Source organism: Mustela nivalis (genome assembly GCF_964662115.1).
Source record: "Mustela nivalis genome assembly, chromosome: 19".
Classification (NCBI taxonomy): domain Eukaryota; kingdom Metazoa; phylum Chordata; class Mammalia; order Carnivora; family Mustelidae; genus Mustela; species Mustela nivalis.
In genome coordinates this window covers 6845665-6869309 of record NC_139038.1, presented here as the reverse complement: position 1 = coordinate 6869309, position 23645 = coordinate 6845665, and the positions used below count along the sequence as shown (strand labels likewise).

Below are 23645 nucleotides of genomic sequence, written 5' to 3'. Positions count from 1 at the left end.
CAGAGGCAGTCAGCCTGGATAGTTACTCACAGATAGAGAAGGACCAGGCTGGTAGCCAGGAGAAGCCAGGTTTCCATGGAAAAGCTTGGAATCAGGTCCATGGCCACTTTTCCTCTGTGAATTCTCTCTGCTTCCGTTCAGCAGTGTGTGTTAGTCCTTGCTGGCTTGTGGGTGCGGAGCTTCCCCTCTCACCAGCGGTGATTCAGTGAGGCTGGAATGTATATACTGAAAAGGGGGCGGGGCTGGAGCAACAGCCAGTAGCGTGGCCACCCGAGCTCCACCCACAGGTGCTCCCCAGCCATGAGTGCTGACAAAGCATCCTGGACACTCCAAGTCTGACCTTCTGAGAGTTCATACCTTGTGAGAAATCAATAAACAACTCAGTGTTATCAGTTATCTCAAAGGTTACAGAAACTCATTAAAGTCACTGTCCTTGGGGGCGCCTGGGTAGCTCAGTGGGTTAAGGCCTCTGCCTTTGGCCCAGGTCATGATCCCAGGGTCCTGGAATCAAGCCCCGCATGGGGCTCTCTGTTCAGCAGGGAGCCTGCTTCCTCCTCTCTCTGACTGCCTCTCTGCCTACTTGTGATCTCTGTCTGTCAAACAAATAAATTTAAGAAAAAAAAAAAGTCACTGTCCTTAGATTTCTAACCTGTCCTTGTCAGCATGGCTCCTTGAACCTCTAAATACTTGAAACCCTTCAAACAAGAATGGATAGATCTACACCTCTTTACTGATGTAGTACTCTGTGCCTAGAAATTCCCCTTACACCCTCCACAAGGATCCTCCTCATCCTTTAAACCTATCTCCATAGAATCCCCTCTGTTAGAGTCTTTCCTCCTCAGCATCTTTGAACAGATATAACCACTTCAACCTCTGGGAAATTTCTGTCCCCCAGTCCCACTTCTATTATTACCTTTTCTACCTTCCAGGCCCTGGACATCTATTAGCCTTACAGAGAGCTCCTCAAGGGCACAGTCTGTGTACTCATCAACATTATGAACCTACTTCCCCTCGAAGCACTATAAGCTCAAGGGACAACCAGAAAGGTTGGTGGAGTTGAGTTGGTAGAGGTGAAATTATTGGGCTCCCTGTGTCCTTGCCTGTGGGTCTTTGGTGACCAGGCGACATTCCTAATGGGAAAGATCTGAGAACATAGTCTGGAAATTATACCAGCTCATTATCATAAGTGTGACCCATGTTCTTTGTCTACAAGGCCTGAGAAACTGTGGATTATGTGGTATACCTATGGAATCCAAGGGACAATGGAGCCCTACAAATAGATAGTTAATGGCTCTTAGTGACTTGGCTGGATAAACGTCTGCCTTTGGCTCAGGTTGTGGTCCTGGGGTCCTGGAATTTAACCCAACATCAGGTTCCCTGCTCGACAGGGAGTCTGCTTCTCTCTCTCCCTCTGTCTGCTGCTCTGTCTACCCATTCTAGTGCTCTCTCTCTCTCTCAAGTAAATAAGATCTTTTAAAAAATTAAGAAATAACTGAGAGAAATTTTGAATAGCAACAAAGGACAGATATAGAAAGCTGGAAGATGATCCCCAGATAAAGTAAGAGAGAGAGTTCCAGGAATTCTGAAATATTTCTGCCCCCTTTTGGTACCTTCACTGGGCACCATTCCTATTATCCCTGTTTACAGATACAGAAACTGAGACTTACTGACTGCATTGAGTTTCCAACAGCCACTGATAACAAGAACATAGTGTAAATAATTAAACTTGAAGAGAAACTGAAATGTCTGTGCTCTGAAATATCAGTATTCAGTGTTTTCCTTTCCCCAATAAGGGTCACTCCAGGAAATAGCGTGACCTAAGCTGCACCTAGGTCCCTAACCTCATGGTTACCCACACAGCAGCTTCCCTGGGGGTCTTCCAGAACAGTTCTTACTCCATCTCATCTTAGCAGGGAAGACACAAGCTATTCAGGATTTCAGTAAGGGTATTCTTGGGTGGGATCTCCCTCCCTATCCTCCCCAGCAGAGAGGTACACAGAACACACAAACTAGGGAGATTCCTGTCATCTGATAATCTAGACATGTTACTTCTCTCACCTAAACACAAAGCCTTTCTATTTTTTAAGACTTTATTTATTTGAGAGATAGAGAATGAGAGAGAGAGCATGAGAGGAGAGAGGTCAGCAGAAGAAGCAGACTCCCTGCTGAGCATGGAGCCCCATGTGGGACTCAATCGCAGGACTCCAAGATCATGATCTGAGCTGAAAGCAGTCGCTTAACCATCTGAGCCACTCAGGCGACCAACACCAAGCCTTTCTTATTTTACTTGAAAATCAGGCAACTGTGGAAACTAATGTGGTTTCATCCTTCTCCAAAATTCATACTCAGTTATGATGATTGCATAACTAAGTCTAATCTGAGCATCCATCTGCCTTTGTCACCTCACCACCTGCCCAACACTGGATGGATCTATCCCAACAGTGATAGGCTAGTTTTTCCTGGGAGCTGATATGCAACCAGCACCAACCCAGTGCAAATGGCCTTGTCTGCAAGGGGATAGCAGAGGCTTGATCTTTGCACCCCACCTTTCCCAAGAAGGGAACGCCTGACATGAGGAAACTTGCATCCTCAGAGTTGTACAGAAGGTGTAAAGGAAGACACCATGTGTCAGAAGAACACCCCAAACACCCCATGGCTCTCATCTACTCTGTCCTGCACTATACTCATCATGTACTTTCCATTCTCTGCTCTAATGTGTGGGGTAGAAATATAACTAAGACTCAGACATGATTCCGGATGAAAATAGAAGAATATAATAGATAGCTATGTACAGCCAAAGAAAAGGAACTATGCATCCTCCTCAACAGTGGAAGATTCATCTGCTTTCTCGGTCTTCCTAGATATTGGTCAAAATTGAATCTCAACTACCATTCAGGGAAGACGTAGGCTCAGATATCAGTGTAGATGGACAGGTTGTCAGAATGTCAGTGATGCAATGAGTCCTGGCTGTCTAATAGTCCCATCCCTTTGTATCGTGAGCCCATATGGCGCCTCTTCTCAGAAGCTGGGCCTGATTTCTACTAGCCAAGAGAACTGCTCATAGTAGAGGAACCAGTGTTGTTCTGGAATGATTTGTGCATTACATTCAAATTTCACAGGTCACAATCTCAAGTATACAAAAATGAAAGCAAGATTATGTGTCTGTTCCTAAGCAATCAAGCTCCCATTCTTTTCAGTAAGGCCAAACTTGATCTTGCCGTTTCTGGATAACCAGATGGTATCTAAGTGTTGTTGGCTGGGCCTTGTGGTTGGTGTGGCAGTGGTGAGGTAAGTGACAGGTCCGTGGACATTCCTGCCATTGGAGGAGGTGTGCTCCTCTCCCACGGTCATTCAGGATTGCTTGGGTTTTATACCTGCTGCATTCAGTCCATGGACCAAGCACTAAATATTAAAAAGTCAAAATCCTTGCCTTATGAACTTGACACTCTAAAGAGATGAGAGACACTAAACAAATAACCACACAACTATCAAGTTATAAATCAAAACCTGCCGTAACATAATGGTATTTGGTTTATCTGTTGACTTTGCCCAGCCAGATACCTGACCCACACAGGCCCCTTAGAAAGATTCACTGAATCCGAACTCAGAAACAGTTCAACTGGTGGCTGAGACAGGACACGAGTTATAGAGTAACCCCTAATGATGCAATGCCATTTCTTTTAGAAGGAGGAGAAGACATGAGTTCAAGTTTTAAATGAAACATAACAAAAAGGTGAGAGTTCACTGGATGTGGACTATTGACCTTTTTCCTTATCGATTATATGTAAATGGCTTTTTTTTTCCATGTGAGGATGAGGATCCACTGAGGACATAAATGTTTAGAAACTTCATTTCCCTGATTCTAATTGGAGCCTGCAATGTCTGTCTAGCTGTGTAAACACAGGACAAAGAGCAAGCCAACCACACCTCACTTTTCCCCACCTCTATAGGATCTAAAGAAACTCTAGGATGAGAACCCATTTGTCCTCCTTTTAAGGACAGACTTTTTCTCTAAACAGATCCATAAGCATAAGGCCTTGTGGGTCAAGCAAACTTAAACTACAAAAGCACCAAACAGTAGGGGTAAGGACAACTCATTCTCTCTTTACCAACACAGTGTTTGAGAAAATTCCGTTGGACTCCCAGGCAGGACTAGGACCAGAGAAGAGAGTGACATTTTCCATTTAAGGGTAAAATTGCCAAATTATCAGTAATTATACAAATAACACACTTGATTTGAACACATTGTTTTAAAAAATAAATATTGGGTGCCTGGGTGGCTCAGTGGGTTAAGCCGCTGCCTTCGGCTCAGGTCATGATCTCAGGGTCCTGGGATCGAGTCCCGCATCGGGCTCGCTGCTCAGCAGGGAGCCTGCTTCCTCCTCTCTCTCTGCCTGCCTCTCTGCCTACTTGTGATCTCTCTCTATCAAATAAATAAATAAAATCTTAAAAAAAAAATAAAGAGTCACTTATGGTTTGTCTCCCTCCCATAAGTGACTCTTAATCTCACAAAACAAACTGAGGGTTGCTGAGGGGAGGGGGTTTGGGAGAAGTGGGTGGTATTATGGACATTGGGGAGGGTATGTGTTTTGGTGAGTGCTGTGAAGTGTGTAAACCTGGTGATTCACAGACCTGTACCCCTGGGGATAAAAATATATGTTTATAAAAAATAAAAAATTATATTAAAAAATAAAAAAATAAAAAAATAATAAAAATAAAAAAATAAAAAATAAATATTAATGCAAAGAAATCAAGGAGGGAAATGGTAAGATTCCATCCTTTTGGAGTGTGGTTGTGTATCTATACCACTTCTTCTTTATCCATTCATCTATTGATGGACATCTGAGCTTGCATGGAACTAGAGGGTGTTATGCTAAGCAAAATAAGTCCATCAGAGAAGGGATTATCATACAGTTTCATTCATATGTGGACTTTAAGAAACAAAACAGAGTATTGTAGGGAAAGGGAGGGAAAAATAAAATAAGACAAAATTAGGAGAGGAGACAAACGCTTAGAGACTCTTAACCATAGGAAACCAACTGAGGGTTGCTGGAGGGGAGGTGGGTCAGGGATGGGGTCACTGGGTGGTAAGTATTAAGGAAGGTACTTGATGTAATCAGTAATGGGTATTATATGCAACTGACAAATAACTGACCTATTTATCTGGAACTAAAAAGAATAAATAAATAAGTGAATCAAAGTAGGTTTTTTTAAAGATTTTATTTATTTATTTGACAGACAGAGATCACAAGTAAGCAGAGAGGCAGGCAGAGAGAGAGGAAGAGAAGCAGGCTCCCTGCTGAGCAGAGAGCCCGATGCAGGGCTCAATCCCAGGACCTTGGGATCATGGCCTGAGCCCAAGGCAGCGGCTTTAACCCATTGAGCCACCCAGGTGCCCCAATCAGTGTGGTTTTAATTTGAATCTCCCTGATGGCCAGTGATGATGAACATTTTTTCATGTGTCTGATAGCCATTTGTATGTCTTCATTAGAAAAGTGTCTGTTCGTATCTTCTGCCCATTTTTTGACATGATTGTCTGTTCTGTGTGTTGAGTTTGAGGAGTTCTTTATAGATCCTGGATATCAACCTTTTGTCTGTACTGTCATTTGCAAATATCTTCTCCCATTCTGTGGGTTGCCTCTCTGTTTTCTTGACTGTTTCCTTTGCTGTGCAGAATCTTTTGATCTTGATGAAGTCCCCAAAGTTGATCTTCGCTTTTGTTTCCTTTGCCTTTGGAGACATATCCTGAAAGAAGTTGCTGTGGCTGGTATTGAAGAGGTTACTGCCTATGTTCTCCTCTAGGATTCGGATGGATCCCTGTCTCATGTTGAGGTCTTTTATCCATTTTGACTTTATCTTTGTGTATAGTGTAAGAGAATGGTTCAGTTTCATTCTTCTACATGTAGCTGTCCAGTTTTCCCAGCACCATTTATTGAAGAGACTGTCTTTTTTCCACTGTAAATTTTTTCCTGTTTTGTCGAAGATTATTTGCCCATAGAGTTGAGGGTCCGTATCTGGGCTTTCTACTCTGCTCCACTGGTCCATGTGTCTGTTTTTATGTCAGTACCATGCTGTCTTGGTGATCACAGCTTTGTAATAAAGCTTGAAATCAGGTAACGTGATGCCGCCAGTTATATTTTTGTTTTCCAACATTTCCTTAGCGATTCGGGGGTCTATTCTGATTCCATACAAATTTTAGGATTATTTGCTCCAGCTCTTTGAAAAATACTGGTGGAATTTTGATTGGAATGGCATTAAAAGTTAGATTGCTTTAGGCAGTATAGACATTTTAACAAAAAATAAAAAATAAAAATAAGTCAATCAGAAAAATAAGCATGACAGAGCAAAACTTTAAATAAAGACATGTTGGTGGGAATGCAAGTTGGTGCAGCCTCTTTGGAGAACAGTGTGGACATTCCTCAAGAAATTAAAAATAGAACTTCCCTATGATCCTGCAATTGCACTCCTGGGTATTTACCCCAAAGATACAGATGTCGTGAAAAGAAGGACCATCTGTACCCCAATGTTTATAGCAGCAATGGCCATGGTGGCAAAACTGTGGAAAGAACCAAGATGCCCTTCAACGGACGACTGGATAAGGAAGATGTGGTCCAGATACACTATGGAGTATTATGCCTCCATCAGAAAGGACGAATACCCAACTTTTGTAGCAACATGGACGGGACTGTAAGAGATTATGCTCAGTGAAATAAGTCAAGCAGAGAGAGTCAACTATCATATTGTGTCACTTATTTGTGGAGCATAACAAAAAGCATGGAGGACAAGGGGTGTTAGAGAGGAGAAGGGAGTTGGGGTAAATTGGAAGGGGAGGTGAATCATGAGAGACTGTGGACTCTGAAAAACAATCTGAGGGGTTTGAAGTGGCAGGGGGGTGGGAGGTTGGGGTACCAGGTGGTGAGTAGTATAGAGGGCACAGATTGCATGGAGCACTGGGTGTGGTGAAAAAATAATGAATACTGTTTTTCTGAAAATAAATTAATTAATTTAATTTAAAAAAACATACAACATAAATTTAAAAAAAAAGACATGTTTAGTAGGTTAATTTTATGTGAGTAATTTACTCCAAAAAAAAAAAGATAGAGGAAAGGTAGGAAAACTAGAGAATAATTCAAGGAGTCTCATTATCTGACCATAGGAGTTTCTGAACAAAAAAAGGACAAAATGAAAGATATAATTCAAGAAAATTTCCCAAGATTGAGGAACAAGTCTCCAGAATGAAAGGCCAATCCACTGTGTTGTCCAATACACAGCCCCCAGACACATGTGGCATGTTACATTTAGACTTAGATTTACTAAAAATAGATAAAATCAGAAATATAGTTCCTCATCCACACCAGCCACATTTCAAGGGCACAGTAGCTTCATGTGGCCAGAGGCAACATTGTTGGACAATGCAGATACAGAACATTTACCTCATTGCTGAAAGGCTTCTTGGACACCTCTGCCTAGCATAATGGATGACAGAGGATCCATGAAGGCACACTGTAATCAACTTTCAGAACACCAAGGACAAAAAGAAGATCCCAAATGCTTGCAAAGAGAGTGAGGGGAGCAAGACGTAGGTCCCATACAAGGAATCAGAAACCAGAAGGGTACTAATCTTCTCAACAATGATACTAGAGACAAGTCTCTATGTCTTCAACTTCACAGAGAAAGTTCTAGACCACCTGGAAGTCTATGCTCAAATCATCCATCAAGCAAGAGGATAGAGCAGAGATATTTTCAGACAGACACATTCTTAAGAAAAATTTATTCATCTGTGTCATTCTTCTGAGAGTTACAAGGGGATGATCTCTGCCAAGATGAGGAAGAAAACTAAGAAAGAGATCAGGTGGTGCAAAGGTATCACTACCTTTGTTAGAACCACTATAGTACTGGTTCAACTTTCTAAAGCATGCACATCTATACATTTATTCTTTTTTTTAATTATTTATTTTTTTTAATTTTTAATTTTTTATAAACATATATTTTTATCCCCAGGGGTAAAGGTCTGTGAATCGCCAGGTTTACACACTTCACAGCACTCACCAAAGCACATACCCTCCCTAATGTCCATAACCCCACCACCCTTCTCCTAACCCCCCTCCTCCCAGAAACCCTCAGTTTGTTTTGTGAGATTAAGAGTCACTTATGGTTTGTCCCCTCCCAATCCCATCTTGTTTCATTGATTCTTCTCGTACCCACTTAAGCCCCTATGTTGCATCACCACTTCCTCATATCAGGGAGATCATATGATAGTTGTCTTTCTCCACTTGACTTATTTCACTAAGCATGATACGCTCTAGTTCCATCCATGTTGTCACAAATGGCAAGATTTCATTTCTTTTGATGGCTGCATAGTATTCCATTGTGCATATATACCACATCTTCTTGATCCATTCATCTGTTGATGGACATCTAGGTTCTTTCCATAGTTTGGCTATTGTGGACATTGCTGCTATAAACATTTGGGTGCACGTGCCTCTTCAGATCACTACGTTTGTATCTTTAGGGTAAATACCGAGTAGTGCAATTTCTGGGTCATAGGGTATACATTTATTCTTAGATAAATTTTTAGAAGACTCAGACAAGGTATCAGCCCCTCCCAACCCTCTCTGGAGACAAATGATCCTTCTCTGTACTCTCAAACCACCGCAGTTGACCTTCCACCATATTGAATCTAATGAGCCTAGCCATAGGTCTGGACTTTGCCCTGCCTACAGGGCACATTTGGACCTGATCCAGAGTGGTAACTAGGAAATGTTTGTGGATCTAAACAAAAACCAGAGCAAGAACCTTCCTGCTGACCTCTAGACATTTTTGAGTTTCAGATAAACCTCAGATAGCAGGTGTTGGGAAGTTCCCAAGAGACAAGCAATAGAGGTACTGGTGGAGTCCATGGGCTGTTTCCAAGATGTGTCTCACAAACACCCACAATATTTTGGTGAAGTGAAGAACACTGTGTGCTCAGCACTGCATAGGCTCTAAGAGGACAGCTGTGGGGTCAGCATTAGCCACAAAGCCATCTCTGTCTTTGGGGGGGGGGGGGTCAGTTGGCTCCAGCCCAGCAATGGAACTAATGAAATTGTCTGGAAGCAGATCAGCATAGTGAGTGAGGCCACAAGTCAGAGGGCTCCAACATTCCTACTCTCTCACTGTAAGCAAGTCACTAAACTCTCTGTGCCTCAGTTTCTTCAGAGGGTTATTAGAAAGATTAAATGAGAAATCTGTAAAATTAAAGCCTTTGACTTCCACAGTGAGTTCTTGCCAGCTCTCTGAGTCTTCTGGTGGAATGTTTTTAATTTTTTTTTAAATTAAATTTATTTATTTTCAGCATAACAGTATTCACTATTTTTTTACCACACCCAGTGCTCCATGCAATCCATGCCCTCTATAACACCCACCACCTGGTACCCCAACCTCCCACCCCCCCCACCACTTCAAACCCTCAGATTGTTTTTCAGAGTCCATAGTCTCATAATTTTTTTATTAATTTTTTATTTTTTATAAACATATATTTTTATCCCCAGGGGTACAGGTCTGTGAATCACCAGGTTTACACACTTCACAGCACTCACCAAAGCACATACCCTCCCCAATGTCCATAATCCCACCCCCTTCTCCCAAACCCCCTCCCCCAGCAACCCTCAGTTTGTTTTGTGAGGTTAAGAGTCACTTATGGTTTGTCTCCCTCCCAATCCCATCTTGTTTCATTGATTCTTCTCGTACCCACTTAAGCCCCCATGTTGCATCACTACTTCCTCATATCAGGGAGATCATATGATAGTTGTCTTTCTCTGCTTGACTTATTTCGCTAAGCATGATACGCTCTAGTTCCATCCATGTTGTCGCAAATGGCAAGATTTCATTTCTTTTGATGGCTGCATAGTATTCCATTGTGTATATATACCACATCTTCTTGATCCATTCATCTGTTGATGGACATCTAGGTTCTTTCCATAGTTTGGCTATTGTGGACATTGCTGCTATAAACATTCGGGTGCACGTGCCCCTTTGGATCACTACGTTTGTATCTTTAGGGTAAATACCCAATAGTGCAATTGCTGGGTCATAGGGCAGTTCTATTTTCAACATTGTGAGGAACCTCCCTGCTGTTTTCCAGAGTGGCTGCACCAGCTTGTATTCCCACCAACAGTGTAGGAGGGTTCCCCTTTCTCCGCATCCTCGCCAGCATCTGTCATTTCCTGACTTGTTGATTTTAGCCATTCTCATAGTCTCATAATTTTTTAAGTTATTTTCAGAATAACAGTATTCATTATTTTTGCACCACACCCAGTGTTCCATACAATCTGTGCCCTCTCTAATACCCACCACCTGGTACCCCAACCTCCCACCCCCCCCCCCGCTTCTTCAAACCCCTCAGATTGTTTTTCAGAGTCCATAGTCTCTCATGGTTCACCTCCCCTTCCAATTTCCCCCAAACTCCCTTCTCCTCTCTAACTCCCCATATCCTCCATGCTATTTGTTATACTCCACAAATAAGTGAAACCATAAGATAATTGACTCTCTCTGCTTGACTGATTTCACTCGGCGTAATCTCTCCAGTCCCGTCCATGTTGCTACAAAAGTTGGGTATTCATCCTTTTTGATGGAGGCATAATGAATTTTGATTGGAATGCCATTAAAAGTATATATTGCTCTAGGCAGTAGAGACATTTTAACAATGTTTATTCTTCTGACCCAAAAGCATAGAATGGTCTTCCATCTTTTTGTGTCTTCTTCAATTTCTTTCATGAGTGTTCTGTAGTTCCTCAAGTACAGATTCCTATCTCTTGCTAAGGTTTATTCCCAGGTATCTTATGTTTCTTGGTACTATAGTAAATGGAATCGATTCTCTAATTTCCCTTTCTGTATTTTCATTGTTAGTGTATAAGAAAGCCACTGATTTCTGTACATTGACTTGACAGGGATGGAGCCCAAATGTCCAAATGAACGTGGTCTCTAGAGGACTGAGGCTAATACAGCTACAAAAGTAAAGGCCAACATTGATTATGAGCTCACTGAATGCTCCATGGTATGTGTTCCAAAGACCTCATACACATCATCTGGTTTCATCATCATGTCAGATAGGCACTGGTATTCTGCCCCTATTTTACACAATCTGAGGTACTAAGTACCAAGTCAGGAAGGTGTTAATTAACTCCAGGTTACCCGTAAAAGTGTCTATAGAGGAGGAGGGTACCAGACTCCAGTCCCTGGGCAACATACTCATCCCCAGTTGCTGGCAGTATTCACTTTTATGAGCTCAAACTGCCCCTTTCTCTGGAGAATTGCCCTTGGCCAAACTGAATCCACTTCACCAAGGAGTTCTTGGCTTCTGGGGGCAGGAGGGCAGTCTATGACCCACTGATGGGGTACAAAATACCAGTGACTGCTTCACAGTGATATCAACTCTGTAATATAATTTTGACTTCAGAGCTCTCCATGCCCTGCCCTACCCAGCTCCCCTCAATCCTTTCTCCTGAGAGTACTGCCTTAGTAGACCATTTGTTCTAGAACCCCCACCTCAGGCTCTACTTTTAGGGACCTGACCTGAGATAATGACAAAGCCCAGGCTAACTTGTATATAGTGGCATTCAGCTAAGGGGCACACAGGTGCTGAAATGTGGCCCAAACCTTGTGGGCCCAGCTATGCAAAGGGGGTACCTTTTCTTCATTTACCCAAGGCCACTGATTGGTCTAGACTCAGCCCTGGACTGAGCTGGGATTCAAACCCCAGGAGCTCCAGACTCAGGGTTCCCCATCTCTCAATCACTGTGTGTATTAAATGATACAAGTCAGACAACAACAAAGAATGGAGAGAAATGTGTAGTCTCAAGCTGTTTTGGTGACCCTCTCCTCCTGACAACAATCATAGCCTTCCAGAAGAGTCTCTTCCAAGAACTATGTTCCTGATACATCTCAGAGTAATTGCTGACATGGTATTTCATAATCCCCTGTAATCTATGAAAGTCAGGAATTGGAAGCTGACAATTTTGCAAATAACAGTCAAATCTTTCAATTTCCTTAACAGCCCCATAATGCCCTTCATAGCAGAAGGACACTGCTCACACACTGAAGTTACATATCACCCCTCTTTAGTCTCTTTTGTTCAGTCTGGAACATTTCCTTACTTTGCCTCTGGTTTTTGTGGGGAAAAAAAATCCAGCAAACAAGTTGAACATCTAATCGGCTTTGTTAAGCAATTCATGCACCGACACCATCCCACCTGCCAACTCAACAGATGCTCCCAGGATGTGTACAAATGCCGGGCTTTCTAGGGAGGAGAGTGGGGCAGGAAGAGAACAAAGGGAAAAGGAAGCATTGCTTCAGGACAGGACACCTTCATTCTGGGGGATGGACTTGCAGGGTTTCTATCCTGCAGATGACTCACTAGTACACATCAGGAAATTTCAGACAGACTCTTGAAAGGTCCCCTTCCTGGGATAGGTTAATCCACAGTTGTTTGTTGTGAGGTGGGGTTGGGGGCTAGTGACTCCAATCCTGGCTTGTGCTTTCTTTTGTATTGCTTTTTTATTGCTTTCAGGGCCATTACATTGTAGAAGATTACACACTAGTTACAAATTAGGGGTAGATATTCCTTTATTCAGGTCTGTCTCACAATTTGGGGGATTTCTTTTCAGGTTTGCCTCCTTGGCAAGTATATCCAAGAGGGGATGCTGGGTTCCTCTCACAGCAACATCTCCAGTGATGCTCCAACCCTTCCTCCTGTTCCTGAAGATGCTCACTGGTCTGCCGGGACTCTGCTCTGTGGGCCGCTCTTTCTTCAGGAACTCATGGGTGTCTGAGCTGTAGTACTTTGAAACTGGGCGTGTCCTCATCGATTGTAATCTGTTCCTACATTTCTGTCTACCTGTGTGTACTCAAGAGTCCAGTTTTATTCAATGGGCTATAATCTCTTCCTATCATTAGTTATCATGATTCCCAAATCATGCCTGAGGGGTGGATGAGACCCTGCATGTTTGCTCTGTGTCCTATGGACATGTCCCCATCATTGTGGAGCACAAGATGCTCCTGACTCATCATGTTCTCTCCCAGTCTGGAATCAGCCATTTCTCTGAAAAGCCCTAGTTCCCTTCAGTGGAAAATGACATTTGTGAGCCGTGATCTGGGCAGTAGGTAAGCTCTTTGCCCTTACCACATGACTGTTTCTAATAACTGTCCATGGAGAGAGGTAGGGGATATGTGTTCTGGCACACACACAGACACACACACACATTTCTATTTCTCTACCAATCTATCATCTATCCATAGGAAAGCACAACATTACATTGACACACTCACTTCCCGTCTCTGAATACACTTCATTTGGCTTCATTTGGCTTTCTCCCTTTCCAAATCACTGTCTCCCTTCTCCAACAGTGAGAAAGTCCTGACACCATTTAGTGGTAATATATTTACTTATTTGATCAATCCCCCATTATGTAACTAACCCTCACTCTATCCCTTAACACTCATGTATCACCCCCACCATGCTACTTGGGTTCTCCATACTGTACTTGGGCTCCAAGGTCTCCTTCAGACCAACCCTTTGTGTGGGCACCCCTCTCATCTAGCTTGGGCTCCCACACCCATGCCAGCTTCCTTTTCCAAGTGTACACCCTCCCCACCCCACTCACTCACTAACTTGGAGTCACTGTGACTCTATTCTTTGCCTTTGACCCCCAGTGTGGGGCTGCCCACCTGGATTTGCCCCACCAATGGCATTAGGACTAAATTATCCATAAAGGAAAGGCAAAGGAAGAGGCCAGGAAAGGACATAGAAGGGGCTGGAGGGGAGGGGAGAAATAGGAAGAATTCTATGCAGCAACTCATACAAACTGAAATGGACAAATGCTTTTAGCCTTCCTGCCAAGTCAACCGGCCAATCAACCACATCTGATTCAACGTTCATTCTGTCAGGACAGTTGTGAGCTGAGGCTAGAACACAAAGAGAAAGCATGTCCTCTGCCTACCAGAACATCATAGCAGATGAGATGAAAACTAATCATATAATACTAAGTGCCTCAATCAAGAGTTAGAAAAAACATGTGCTCCAAAACCTGTAGAATTCAATTACGAATAGACTTTCTGACCAATGGGCAAAGTCACAATGGATTTACTCTCACTTATCTTAATATACCACATTGGAGTTATGAATGAGCTCCACCCACCCAGCGACTATAATGATCAAAACATTCAGTCACTGGCTCTCACTCATCGTTCTATGGATCCCCCTTTAATGTGCACAAATCTATCAGTTCAGAGTTTTGAAAGTGATGTTGATTGACTTGCTCAGTGTGATATTTAATGTAGCATGTTCAAAATAAGACATGTGATAGAAATATTACTACCATAGTGTGACAATAAGTCTTATTTTCATTAAAGTAGGCTGATAAAATTATTGAGAAAGTTTTATTCTTGATCAGAACAGATGGTACTAACTGGGAGTAGTCTGTGTGAACCAGACAGGCTGAGTCTATATCTCTGGCACTTACTGGTCACCTCCTTCCCTCTCCACAATACAGAATGCTCTACACAGACACCAAAAAGGCTAAATGAAGCTATGGAAGCCCTAGTCATCTGTCACAGGCTGTAGATGCAGGCCATCTTCATTTCTGGGTTTTACTCACAAAGGAAATTGAGGTCTCTGGTGATCTGGGATACAGCTTCTTGAAGAACAAAGGGGAGGTCCATAGGGAAAGTCAGGCTCCACTCACACTGCCATCTCTTGGCTCAACCTTGAGAACAATGGGTTTTTCTGGTTGAATTAACCCTTGAACATTTAATTTCATGGGGATCTGCAACAGTTAAACAAGCATATGAGAACCAACAAATGAAACCCTGCCAACAACAGAAGCAAAGAAGGCAAGATACATGAAGGACAATGATGCATTACAAACATATAAATACTATTATTAGATTCATCTATCTCTGATTCTTTAAATGTTCTCTGTAAGCTGTCAAGACTGGAGCATGAAAGCATTCATCCATCACTCATTCAACAGATGATCTATTGTTACTCTGTACCAGGCTGGAGACAGATTCATGTTGGCTGGTGTTCTTCTTTTATTTTAATTTTAAGGAAAGAGGATGAGTCTTTTAAAATTAAAACAGATTCTTAGCCATTATGGCAAACAATTTTGAAAAGTGTCTGAGTTAATTTTTTATATGTTGACTCCTGAGTGTTTATTCCACATTTTTTTTGTATGGACATATACACTGCTAAACACACTCTCTCATTGAAACATCCATTCATGATGACCGATTGGGATGGGAAAGAAGCACAGCCTGGCTGAGCCAGGCTTGAAGAAGGTGGAGCCACGTACACAGGATAGCCTGGACCCTGGGAGTCCTTCACATCAGGCAGACATGCTTCACATCAGATTCTCAACCTTGCTTGCCCTTGAGAATCACGAGGGTACCTTTAAAGCCACACTCTGGGGGCGCCTGGGTGGCTCAGTGGGTTAAGCCTCTGCCTTCGGCTCAGGTCATGATCTCAGGGTCCTGGGATCGAGTCCCGCATAGGGCTCTCTGCTCAGCAGGGAGCCTGCTTCCCTCTCTCTCTCTCTGCCTGCCTCTCCATCTACTTGTGATTTCTCTCTGTCAAATAAATAAATAAAATCTTAAAAAATAAAATAAAATAAAATAAAGCCACACTCTGGGTGACTTAGATTAGAGTTTCTGAAATGACCTGGGCATCAGGATTTTTCACAAACTCACTGGTTCCCACATACAATGAGGGTTTGAGAACCTTGGTCACCAGAGTGTCTATAAGTTGTGTCTATAAGTCTATAGGTGTCTATAAGTCTGTAAGTTGTGGTGGAGAAGAGCATTGTTCAAAAGTCACATCGTGGTTGTCACTGCGAGTCATGGCTGTGCACAACTTGGTTCCTTCCCTTCAGTGAACTTAAAAGAAATTTAAAATATTGCTCAAGGTCATCAGTCTGTGTATAATGATGTCACATGAACTGTACTGACCATGTGACCCTTATGGTTGGGTGGTCATGAACAACAGATATGGTACTCAGGAACAGAAGGGCCCTTGAACATCACAGAAGTCTTCAAATAGATTCTCTGGCTGATAGAACAAATTACTAGGCATGAATGAGTACACACACACACACACACAGCTCTATTCCATATCCCTTAGTTTAAAAAAAAATACAATAAAACATTCTTTTTACAGAAAGTGCTCTCTCTGACCTGTGTTTCTTTACAGGGTTTGAAGGAGAAGTTCTGCAGGACTCTGACAAGGGCAAGTTTCATGTTCATGATCGCAAACCTCATCCCAATGCAGTTTCGGGGTCCAGTTCCAAAAGGAAGATATGTATAAGGATTTATGCTGTCCTTTTTCTTCTTGCTGAACCTGGTTCCACAATACAAGTTGGAAACAGGTTAGGAAACATAAAAACCACAAGAGCTATATATTTGGAGTTCTCAACCAGGGGTACATAGGAAATTTGATAGGCTGGTTACAGAAGTCCTGCTACACTATTCTGTGACAATTATAAGCTACAGGCTGTTCTATACCCCTTCCTCTATGGGGGCATTCAGTCTTGTTGAAGAGATGGGAGGAATGCTTTTGAAAAGATTTATCTTAAACACTAGAATTATATTCAGGGTAGTGAGATGTTCACCAGCTGAAAGGCAAGCAAGAAATGAACCTGATTGAAAGAAATGTAGGATCTTGCCTCCACTGACTGATGTTGGTCATATATCCATGGAAAAAGGAAGCAGGACAAATGCCTCCCATGGTTTACATTGTTGTTTTTTCCCTTTACCTCCTTACCCTCCTGCTAGGACCACCCCAACCAATATTCAGATGATTTACCTAGGCATGTGATATGACTCCACTACAATCATATTCACAGTTATGAATAATCACTCTAATTACTGAATTTTGGTCTATCTGTCCCACAAAGCTATAAACGCCTTAAAGGTTAGACCTACAATTTATTCAAAATTTTTTCCTCCATATTTATATCAATGAAAAGTGATAATGGCATTGTGGTGAGGTACTATTTAAAACTCACTATATTATAGAGAAGATACTAGAATATTAACTGATGATATGCCTTTAATGTAATACGGAAAACAGATAAGGAATTATAACAGTGCATGGATGGGGAAGCTGACATGGGTTAGTGTTTGTTGGGCAGGTGATGGGCACATATAGATTCATGTAAAGTATTTCATAGACTTGTGTCTATATAATATGCTTGTGCATGTATCAAAATTCTCCACAATAGGGGCACCTGGGTTGGTCAGTTGGTTAAGCATCTGCCTTCAGCCCAGGTCATAATCCCAGGGTCCTGGGATGAAGCCCTATGTTGGGCTCCCTGCTCACTGGGGAGCCTGCTTCTCCCTCTCCCTCTGCCCCTTCCCCCACTTGTGCTCGTTCTCCCTCTCTCTCACGCAAATAAATAAAATCTTAAAAAAGATTTTAAATCTTTTTTTAAATCTTTTTTTTTAAAGATTTTATTTATTTATTGGACTGAGAAAGAGGCACAGTGAGAAAGGGAACACAAGCAGGGGGAGCGAGAGAGGGAGAAGCAGGCTTCTCACTGAGCAAGGAGTCCAATCTGAGGCTCGATCCCAGGACCCTAAGATCATGACCCAAGCTGAAGGCAGCTCTTAATGACTGAGCCACCCAGGTGCCCATCAAATAAATAAAATCTTTAACAAAATTATCCATAATAGTCATTTTTAATACATGGATTGCATACTGCCTGGTCCAGTCCCTGACACACACAGATAAGCATTTCCTCTTGTGACTGAATGAATCACAGACAAGTATCAGGAGTCCTCCCTGGTTTCCATTAGAGAAGCTACAGGAGAGGGAACTGCTGAGCTTCTGGGAACCAGCAGGTCTCCTGGTACAGAAAACAGATGACTTGGTCATTTTGAGATCTTTCAGCAAGCACTATGTGTGGATGCACTGCTAGCACTAGGGACGCCATGCAACAGGACAGGGGCTCTGCCATCGGGGAGCTTAGAGGCCGGAGCTAAACATCTAAATCCCTAAAACGTTCATCCAAATTTTGCTCACCAATACAAAAAACAGGAAAGCATGGACTGTAGCAGAATTCAAGGTGGATATTATAGAGGGCACGGATTGCATGAAGCACTGGGTGTGGTGCAAAAAATAATGAATACTGTTATGCTGAAAATAAATTTAAAATAATTTTTTTTAAAAAAGAATTCAAGCAGCACCCAAACTGGGACTCTGCTCTGAATCATTAGAAGAGAAAGCTCAAGACCCCTCCAAGGAGGATGGCTCAGACAGCTAGAGAGCAGATGAGCTTGCTCTGGATGAACCCCAGATGCTGAAAGAGGTGGAAGCTGGCACAGGACCACAGCCATTGGCACAGGCCTGTGTGTCTATGTGCTCCTGAGGATGTTCCTCCTGTCAGAGACATGAACTCTCAGTTCCACAGCTGCTGCTCTCCAACTACAGCTAGCAGAAACGGTGGCCCAGGGTTGCAAATATGGAATGTGAGACGGTGAGGAGTAAACTCAGACAGCTAGAGAAAGCAGAAAAACTTAAAGGAAAAAAAGCCCCATTGTCTTAAAAAGGATAATGATAAATACTAGCCAATAGGATTCAACAGTACATTAAAAAGATTATTCACCACAACCAAGTGGGATTTATTCCAGGGTTACAAGGTTGGTTCAACATCCACAAATCAGTCAATGTAATACAACACATCAATAAAAGAAAGAACAAGAACCATATGATACTCTCAATAGATGCTGAAAAAGCATTTGACAAAGTACAGCATCCCTTCTTGATCAAAACTCTTCAAAGTGTAGGGATAGAGGGCACATACCTCAATATCATCAAAGCCATCTATGAAAAACCCACCGCAAATATCATTCTCAATGGAGAAAAACTGAAAGCTTTTCCGCTAAGGTCAGGAACACGGCAGGGATGTCCATTATCACCACTGCTATTCAACATAGTACTAGAGGTCCTAGCTTCAGCAATCAGACAACAAAAGGAAATTAAAGGCATCCAAATCGGCAAAGAAGAAGTCAAATTATCACTCTTCACAGATGATATGATACTATATGTGGAAAACCCCAAAGACTCCACTCCAAAACTGCTAGAACTTATACAGGAATTCAGTAAAGTGTCAGGATATAAAATCAATGCACAGAAATCAGTTGCATTTCTCTACACCAACAGCAAGACAGAAGAAAGAGAAATTAAGGAGTCAATCCCATTTACAACTGTACCCAAAACCATAAGATACCTAGAAATAAACCTAACCAAAGAGGCACAGAATCTATACTCAGAAAACTATAAAGTACTCATGAAAGAAATTGAGGAAGACACAAAGAAATGGAAAAATGTTCCATGCTCCTGGATTGGAAGAATAAATATTGTGAAAATGTCTATGCTACCTAAAGCAATCTACACATTTAATGCAATTCCTATCAAAGTACCATCCATCTTTTTCAAAGAAATGGAACAAATAATGCTAAAATTTATATGGAACCAGAAAAGACCTCGAATAGCTAAAGGGATATTGAAAAAGAAAGCCAACGTTGGTGGCATCACAATTCCGGACTTCAAGCTCCGTTACAAAGCTGTCATCATCAAGACAGCATGGTACTGGCACAAAAACAGACCCATAGATCAATGGAACAGAATAGAGAGCCCAGGAATAGACCCTCAACTCTATGGTCAACTAATCTTCGACAAAGCAGGAAAGAATGTCCAATGGAAAAAAGACAGCCTCTTCAATAAATGGTGCTGGGAAAATTGGACAGCCACATGCAGAAAAATGAAATTGGACCATTTCCTTACACCACACACAAAAATAGACTCAAAATGGATGAAGGACCTCAATGTGCAAAAGGAATCCATCAAAATCCTTGAGGAGAACACAGGCAGCAACCTCTTCGACCTCAGCCGCAGCAACATCTTCCTAGGAACAACGCAAAAGGCAAGGGAAGCAAGGGCAAAAATGAACTATTGGGATTTCATCAAGATCAAAAGCTTTTTCACAGCAAAGGAAACAGTTAACAAAATCAAAAGACAACTGACAGAATGGGAGAAGATATTTGCAAACGACATATCAGATAAAGGACTAGTGTCCAGAATCTATAAAGAACTTAGCAAACTCAACACCCAAAGAACAAATAATCCAATCAAGAAATGGGCAGAGGACATGAACAGACATTTCTGCAAAGAAGACATCCAGATGGCCAACAGACACATGAAAAAGTGCTCCCTATCACTCGGCATCAGGGAAATACAAATCAAAACCACAATGAGATATCACCTCACACCAGTCAGAATGGCTAAAATCAACAAGTCAGGAAATGACAGATGCTGGCGAGGATGCGGAGAAAGGGGAACCCTCCTACACTGTTGGTGGGAATGCAAGCTGGTGCAGCCACTCTGGAAAACAGCATGGAGGTTCCTCAAAATGTTGAAAATAGAACTACCCTATGACCCAGCAATTGCACTATTGGGTATTTACCCTAAAGATACAAACGTAGTGATCCAAAGGGGCACGTGCACCCGAATGTTTATAGCAGCAATGTCCACAATAGCCAAACTATGGAAAGAACCTAGATGTCCATCAACAGATGAATGGATCAAGAAGATGTGGTATATATACACATATACTATGCAGCCATCAAAAGAAATGAAATCTTGCCATTTGCGACAACATGGATGGAACTAGAGCGTATCATGCTTAGCGAAATAAGTCAAGCAGAGAAAGACAACTATCATATGATCTCCCTGATATGAGGAAGTGGTGATGCAACATGGGGGCTTAAGTGGGTACGAGAAGAATCAATGAAACAAGATGGGATTGGGAGGGAGACAAACCATAAGTGACTCTTAATCTCACAAAACAAACTGAGGGTTGCTGGGGGGAGGGGGTTTGGGAGAAGGGGGTGGTATTATGGACATTGGGGAGGGTATGTGCTTTGGTGAGTGCTGTGAAGTGTGTAAACCTGGTGATTCACAGACCTGTACCCCGGGGGATAAAAATATATGTTTATAAAAAATAAAAAAATAATTAAAAATTAAAAAAAAATAAAGTGAAAAAAAAGGATAATGATAATATATACTATGATATATGCATAATCACAAACACAAATACAGTATGTTGTTTAAAGCTTACTGTTACATTAAGTAGTTAAAAAATATAATATCATTGTATACAGGGACCATATCTTTTTTTAATCAATTAATTTATTTATTTTCCGTGTCACAGAATTCATTGTTTATGCACCACACCCAGTGCTCCATGCAATACGTGCCCTCCATAATACCCACGACCTGATGCCCCCAACCTCCCAAACCCCGCCCCTTCAAAACCTTCAGATTGTTTTTCAGGGTTCATAGTCTCTCATGGTTCATCTCCCCTTCCATTTTCCCTCAACTCCCTTCTCCTCTCCATCTCCACATGTCCTCCATGTTGTTTGTTGTGCTCCACAAATAAGTGAAACCATATGATAATTGACTCTCTCTGCTGGACTTATTTCACTCAGCATAATCTCTTCCAGTCCTGTCCATGTTGCTACAAAAGTTGGGTATCCATACTTTCTGATGAGGCATAATACTCCATAGTGTATATGGACCACATATTCCTTATCCATTCGTCCATTGAAGGGCACCTTGGTTCTTTCCACAGTTGGGCAACCCTGGCCATTGCAGCTATAAACATTGGGGTACAGATGGCCCTTCTTTTCACAACATCTGTATCTTTGGGGTAAATACCCAGGAGTGAAATTGCAGGTTCATAGGGAAGCTCTATTTTTAATTTCTTGAGGAATCTCCACACTGTTCTCCAAAGTAGCTGCACCAACTTGCATTCCCACCAACAATGGGAAAAGGGTTTCCCTTTCTCCACATCCCCTCCAACACATGTTTGTTTCCTGTCTTGCTAATTTTGGCCATTCGAACTGGTGTAAGGTGGTATCTCAATGTGGTTTTAATATGCATCTTCCTGATGGCTAGTGATGATGAAAATTTTTTCATGTGTCTGATAGCCATTTGTATGTCTGCATTGGAGAAGTGTCTTTTCATATCTTCTGCCCATTTTTTTATATTATTGTCTGTTTTGTGTGTGTTGAATTTCAGGAGTTCTTTATAGATCCCGTATATCAACCTTTTGTCTATACTGTAATTTGCAAATATCTTCTCCCATTCCGTGGGTTGCCTCTTTGTTTTTTTGACTGTTTCCTTTGCTGTGCAGAAGCTTTTGATCTTGATGAAGTCCCAAAAGTTCATCTTTGCTTTTGTTTCCTTTGCCTTTGGATACATATTTTGAAAGAAGTTGCTGTGGCTGATATCGAAGAGGTTACTTCCTATGTTCTCCTCTAGGATTCTGATGGATTCCTGTCTCACGCTGAGATCTTTTATCCATTTTGAGTTTATCTTTGTGTACAGTGTAAGAGAATGGTCGAGTTTCATTCTTCTACATATAGCTAGGGACCATATCTTCATAAAATCTTCTACATACAATGGAATATTATGCCCCCATCAGAAAGGATGAATACCCAATTTTTGTATCAACATGGACAGGACTGGTGGAGATTATGCTGAGTGAAATAAGTCAAGCAGAGAAAGTCAATTATATGGTTTTGCTTACTTGTGGAGCACAAGGAATAGGATGGAGGACATTAGGAAAAGGAAAGGAAAAGTGAATTGGGAAAATATGAGGGGGATATGAACCATGGGAGACTGTGAACTCTAAGAAACAAACTGAGAGTTTTGGAGGGGACGTAGGTGGGGGGTTAAGTGAGCCTGGTGGTGGGTATCAAGGAGGACACATATTGCATTAAGCACTGGTGTGGTGCATAAACAGTAAATCTTGGAACACTAAAAAAAAATCTAAATTTTTATTAATCTATATGCATAGAAAAATATCCACAAGGACATATATCATATGATTAATAATGATGTATGTGACTGGTGATGACATTAATCTTCTTTTTTCCCAACTAGGCTTTGCAAAATTTTTACAATGATCATCTCATAATAAAAAATACTTCTAAAAACAAAAAGATGTACAAATAAATAATTGTCAGCCACATGTTTCTCATCTATACGAAGGAAATATCAGAATATCCTCCAAAATGAGGGGGGGGTCCCCAATCCAGGGTTCCCTGTACCTTTCAGGACGGAACTCCTCAGGCTCTGGCCAGAGATCCTGGTCTCGATGAAGAGTAAAGACTGGCACCATCACCACTGTCCCTTTGGGAATGAACACACCACTGATCTCCACATCTTTCTTACAGACCCTCTCAATTCTACCACCAATTGGGTATAATCTCAGAGTTTCATTCAACACCATGTCCAGATACTCCATCTGTACAAGGTCATCGTAAGTAGGTGGTGCCTGGAAGGAAAGAAACAGATTTTGATACATTGAGATGTGGAATCATCATTCAACTCACTTTATACACTACTACTAAAGTTAGGAACATCTAAGAATCATGAATTTTGATAAAGGGCATTTATGGGCGTTTTCATATCTACCATGTCCTTTGACCTGCTCAGTGGCCCGCTGACATGTGAGCAATAGTAATGACGAGGGGAGACAGCTGGGACAATCCCCTAATCAGGGTCTGAAATCCTTCCTAGGTAGTGATTTTTCTTCCTCATGTGAACA

General features: G+C 41.9%; 2 protein-coding genes and 2 long non-coding RNA genes across 6 annotated transcripts in view; 2 read left to right on the top strand and 2 right to left on the bottom strand.

The window, feature by feature from the left end:
* Positions 1-14532, top strand: part of LOC309854088 — a 55016-nt gene extending 40484 nt beyond the window's left edge. Inside the window, exon 2 of the long non-coding RNA XR_014306090.1 lies at positions 13602-14532. This is a non-coding gene — a long non-coding RNA (uncharacterized lncRNA). The remainder of the gene's footprint in view (positions 1-13601) is intronic.
* Positions 1-16307, top strand: part of LOC309854084 — a 59711-nt gene extending 43404 nt beyond the window's left edge. The window contains exon 2 of the long non-coding RNA XR_014306087.1: positions 15675-16307. This is a non-coding gene — a long non-coding RNA (uncharacterized lncRNA). The remainder of the gene's footprint in view (positions 1-15674) is intronic.
* The window catches only part of LOC309854063 (cytochrome P450 3A12-like), a 106883-nt gene that overhangs the window by 46614 nt on the left and 36624 nt on the right, over positions 1-23645 (bottom strand). The window contains exon 2 of the mRNA XM_082712765.1: positions 31-225. Within this exon, the coding sequence (XP_082568891.1) occupies positions 31-101 (71 nt within the window). The 5' untranslated portion in view covers positions 102-225. The remainder of the gene's footprint in view (positions 1-30; positions 226-23645) is intronic.
* Positions 14399-23645, bottom strand: part of LOC309854061 (cytochrome P450 3A12) — a 45874-nt gene continuing 36627 nt past the window's right edge. For all 3 annotated transcript variants that reach the window (XM_082712755.1, XM_082712756.1, XM_082712757.1), the window contains 3 exons: positions 23146-23372; positions 16207-16369; positions 14399-14801 (listed from right to left, as the gene is read on the bottom strand). In XM_082712755.1, coding sequence (XP_082568881.1) covers positions 14706-14801; positions 16207-16369; positions 23146-23372 — 486 coding nt within the window. In that variant the 3' untranslated portion in view covers positions 14399-14705. The remainder of the gene's footprint in view (positions 14802-16206; positions 16370-23145; positions 23373-23645) is intronic.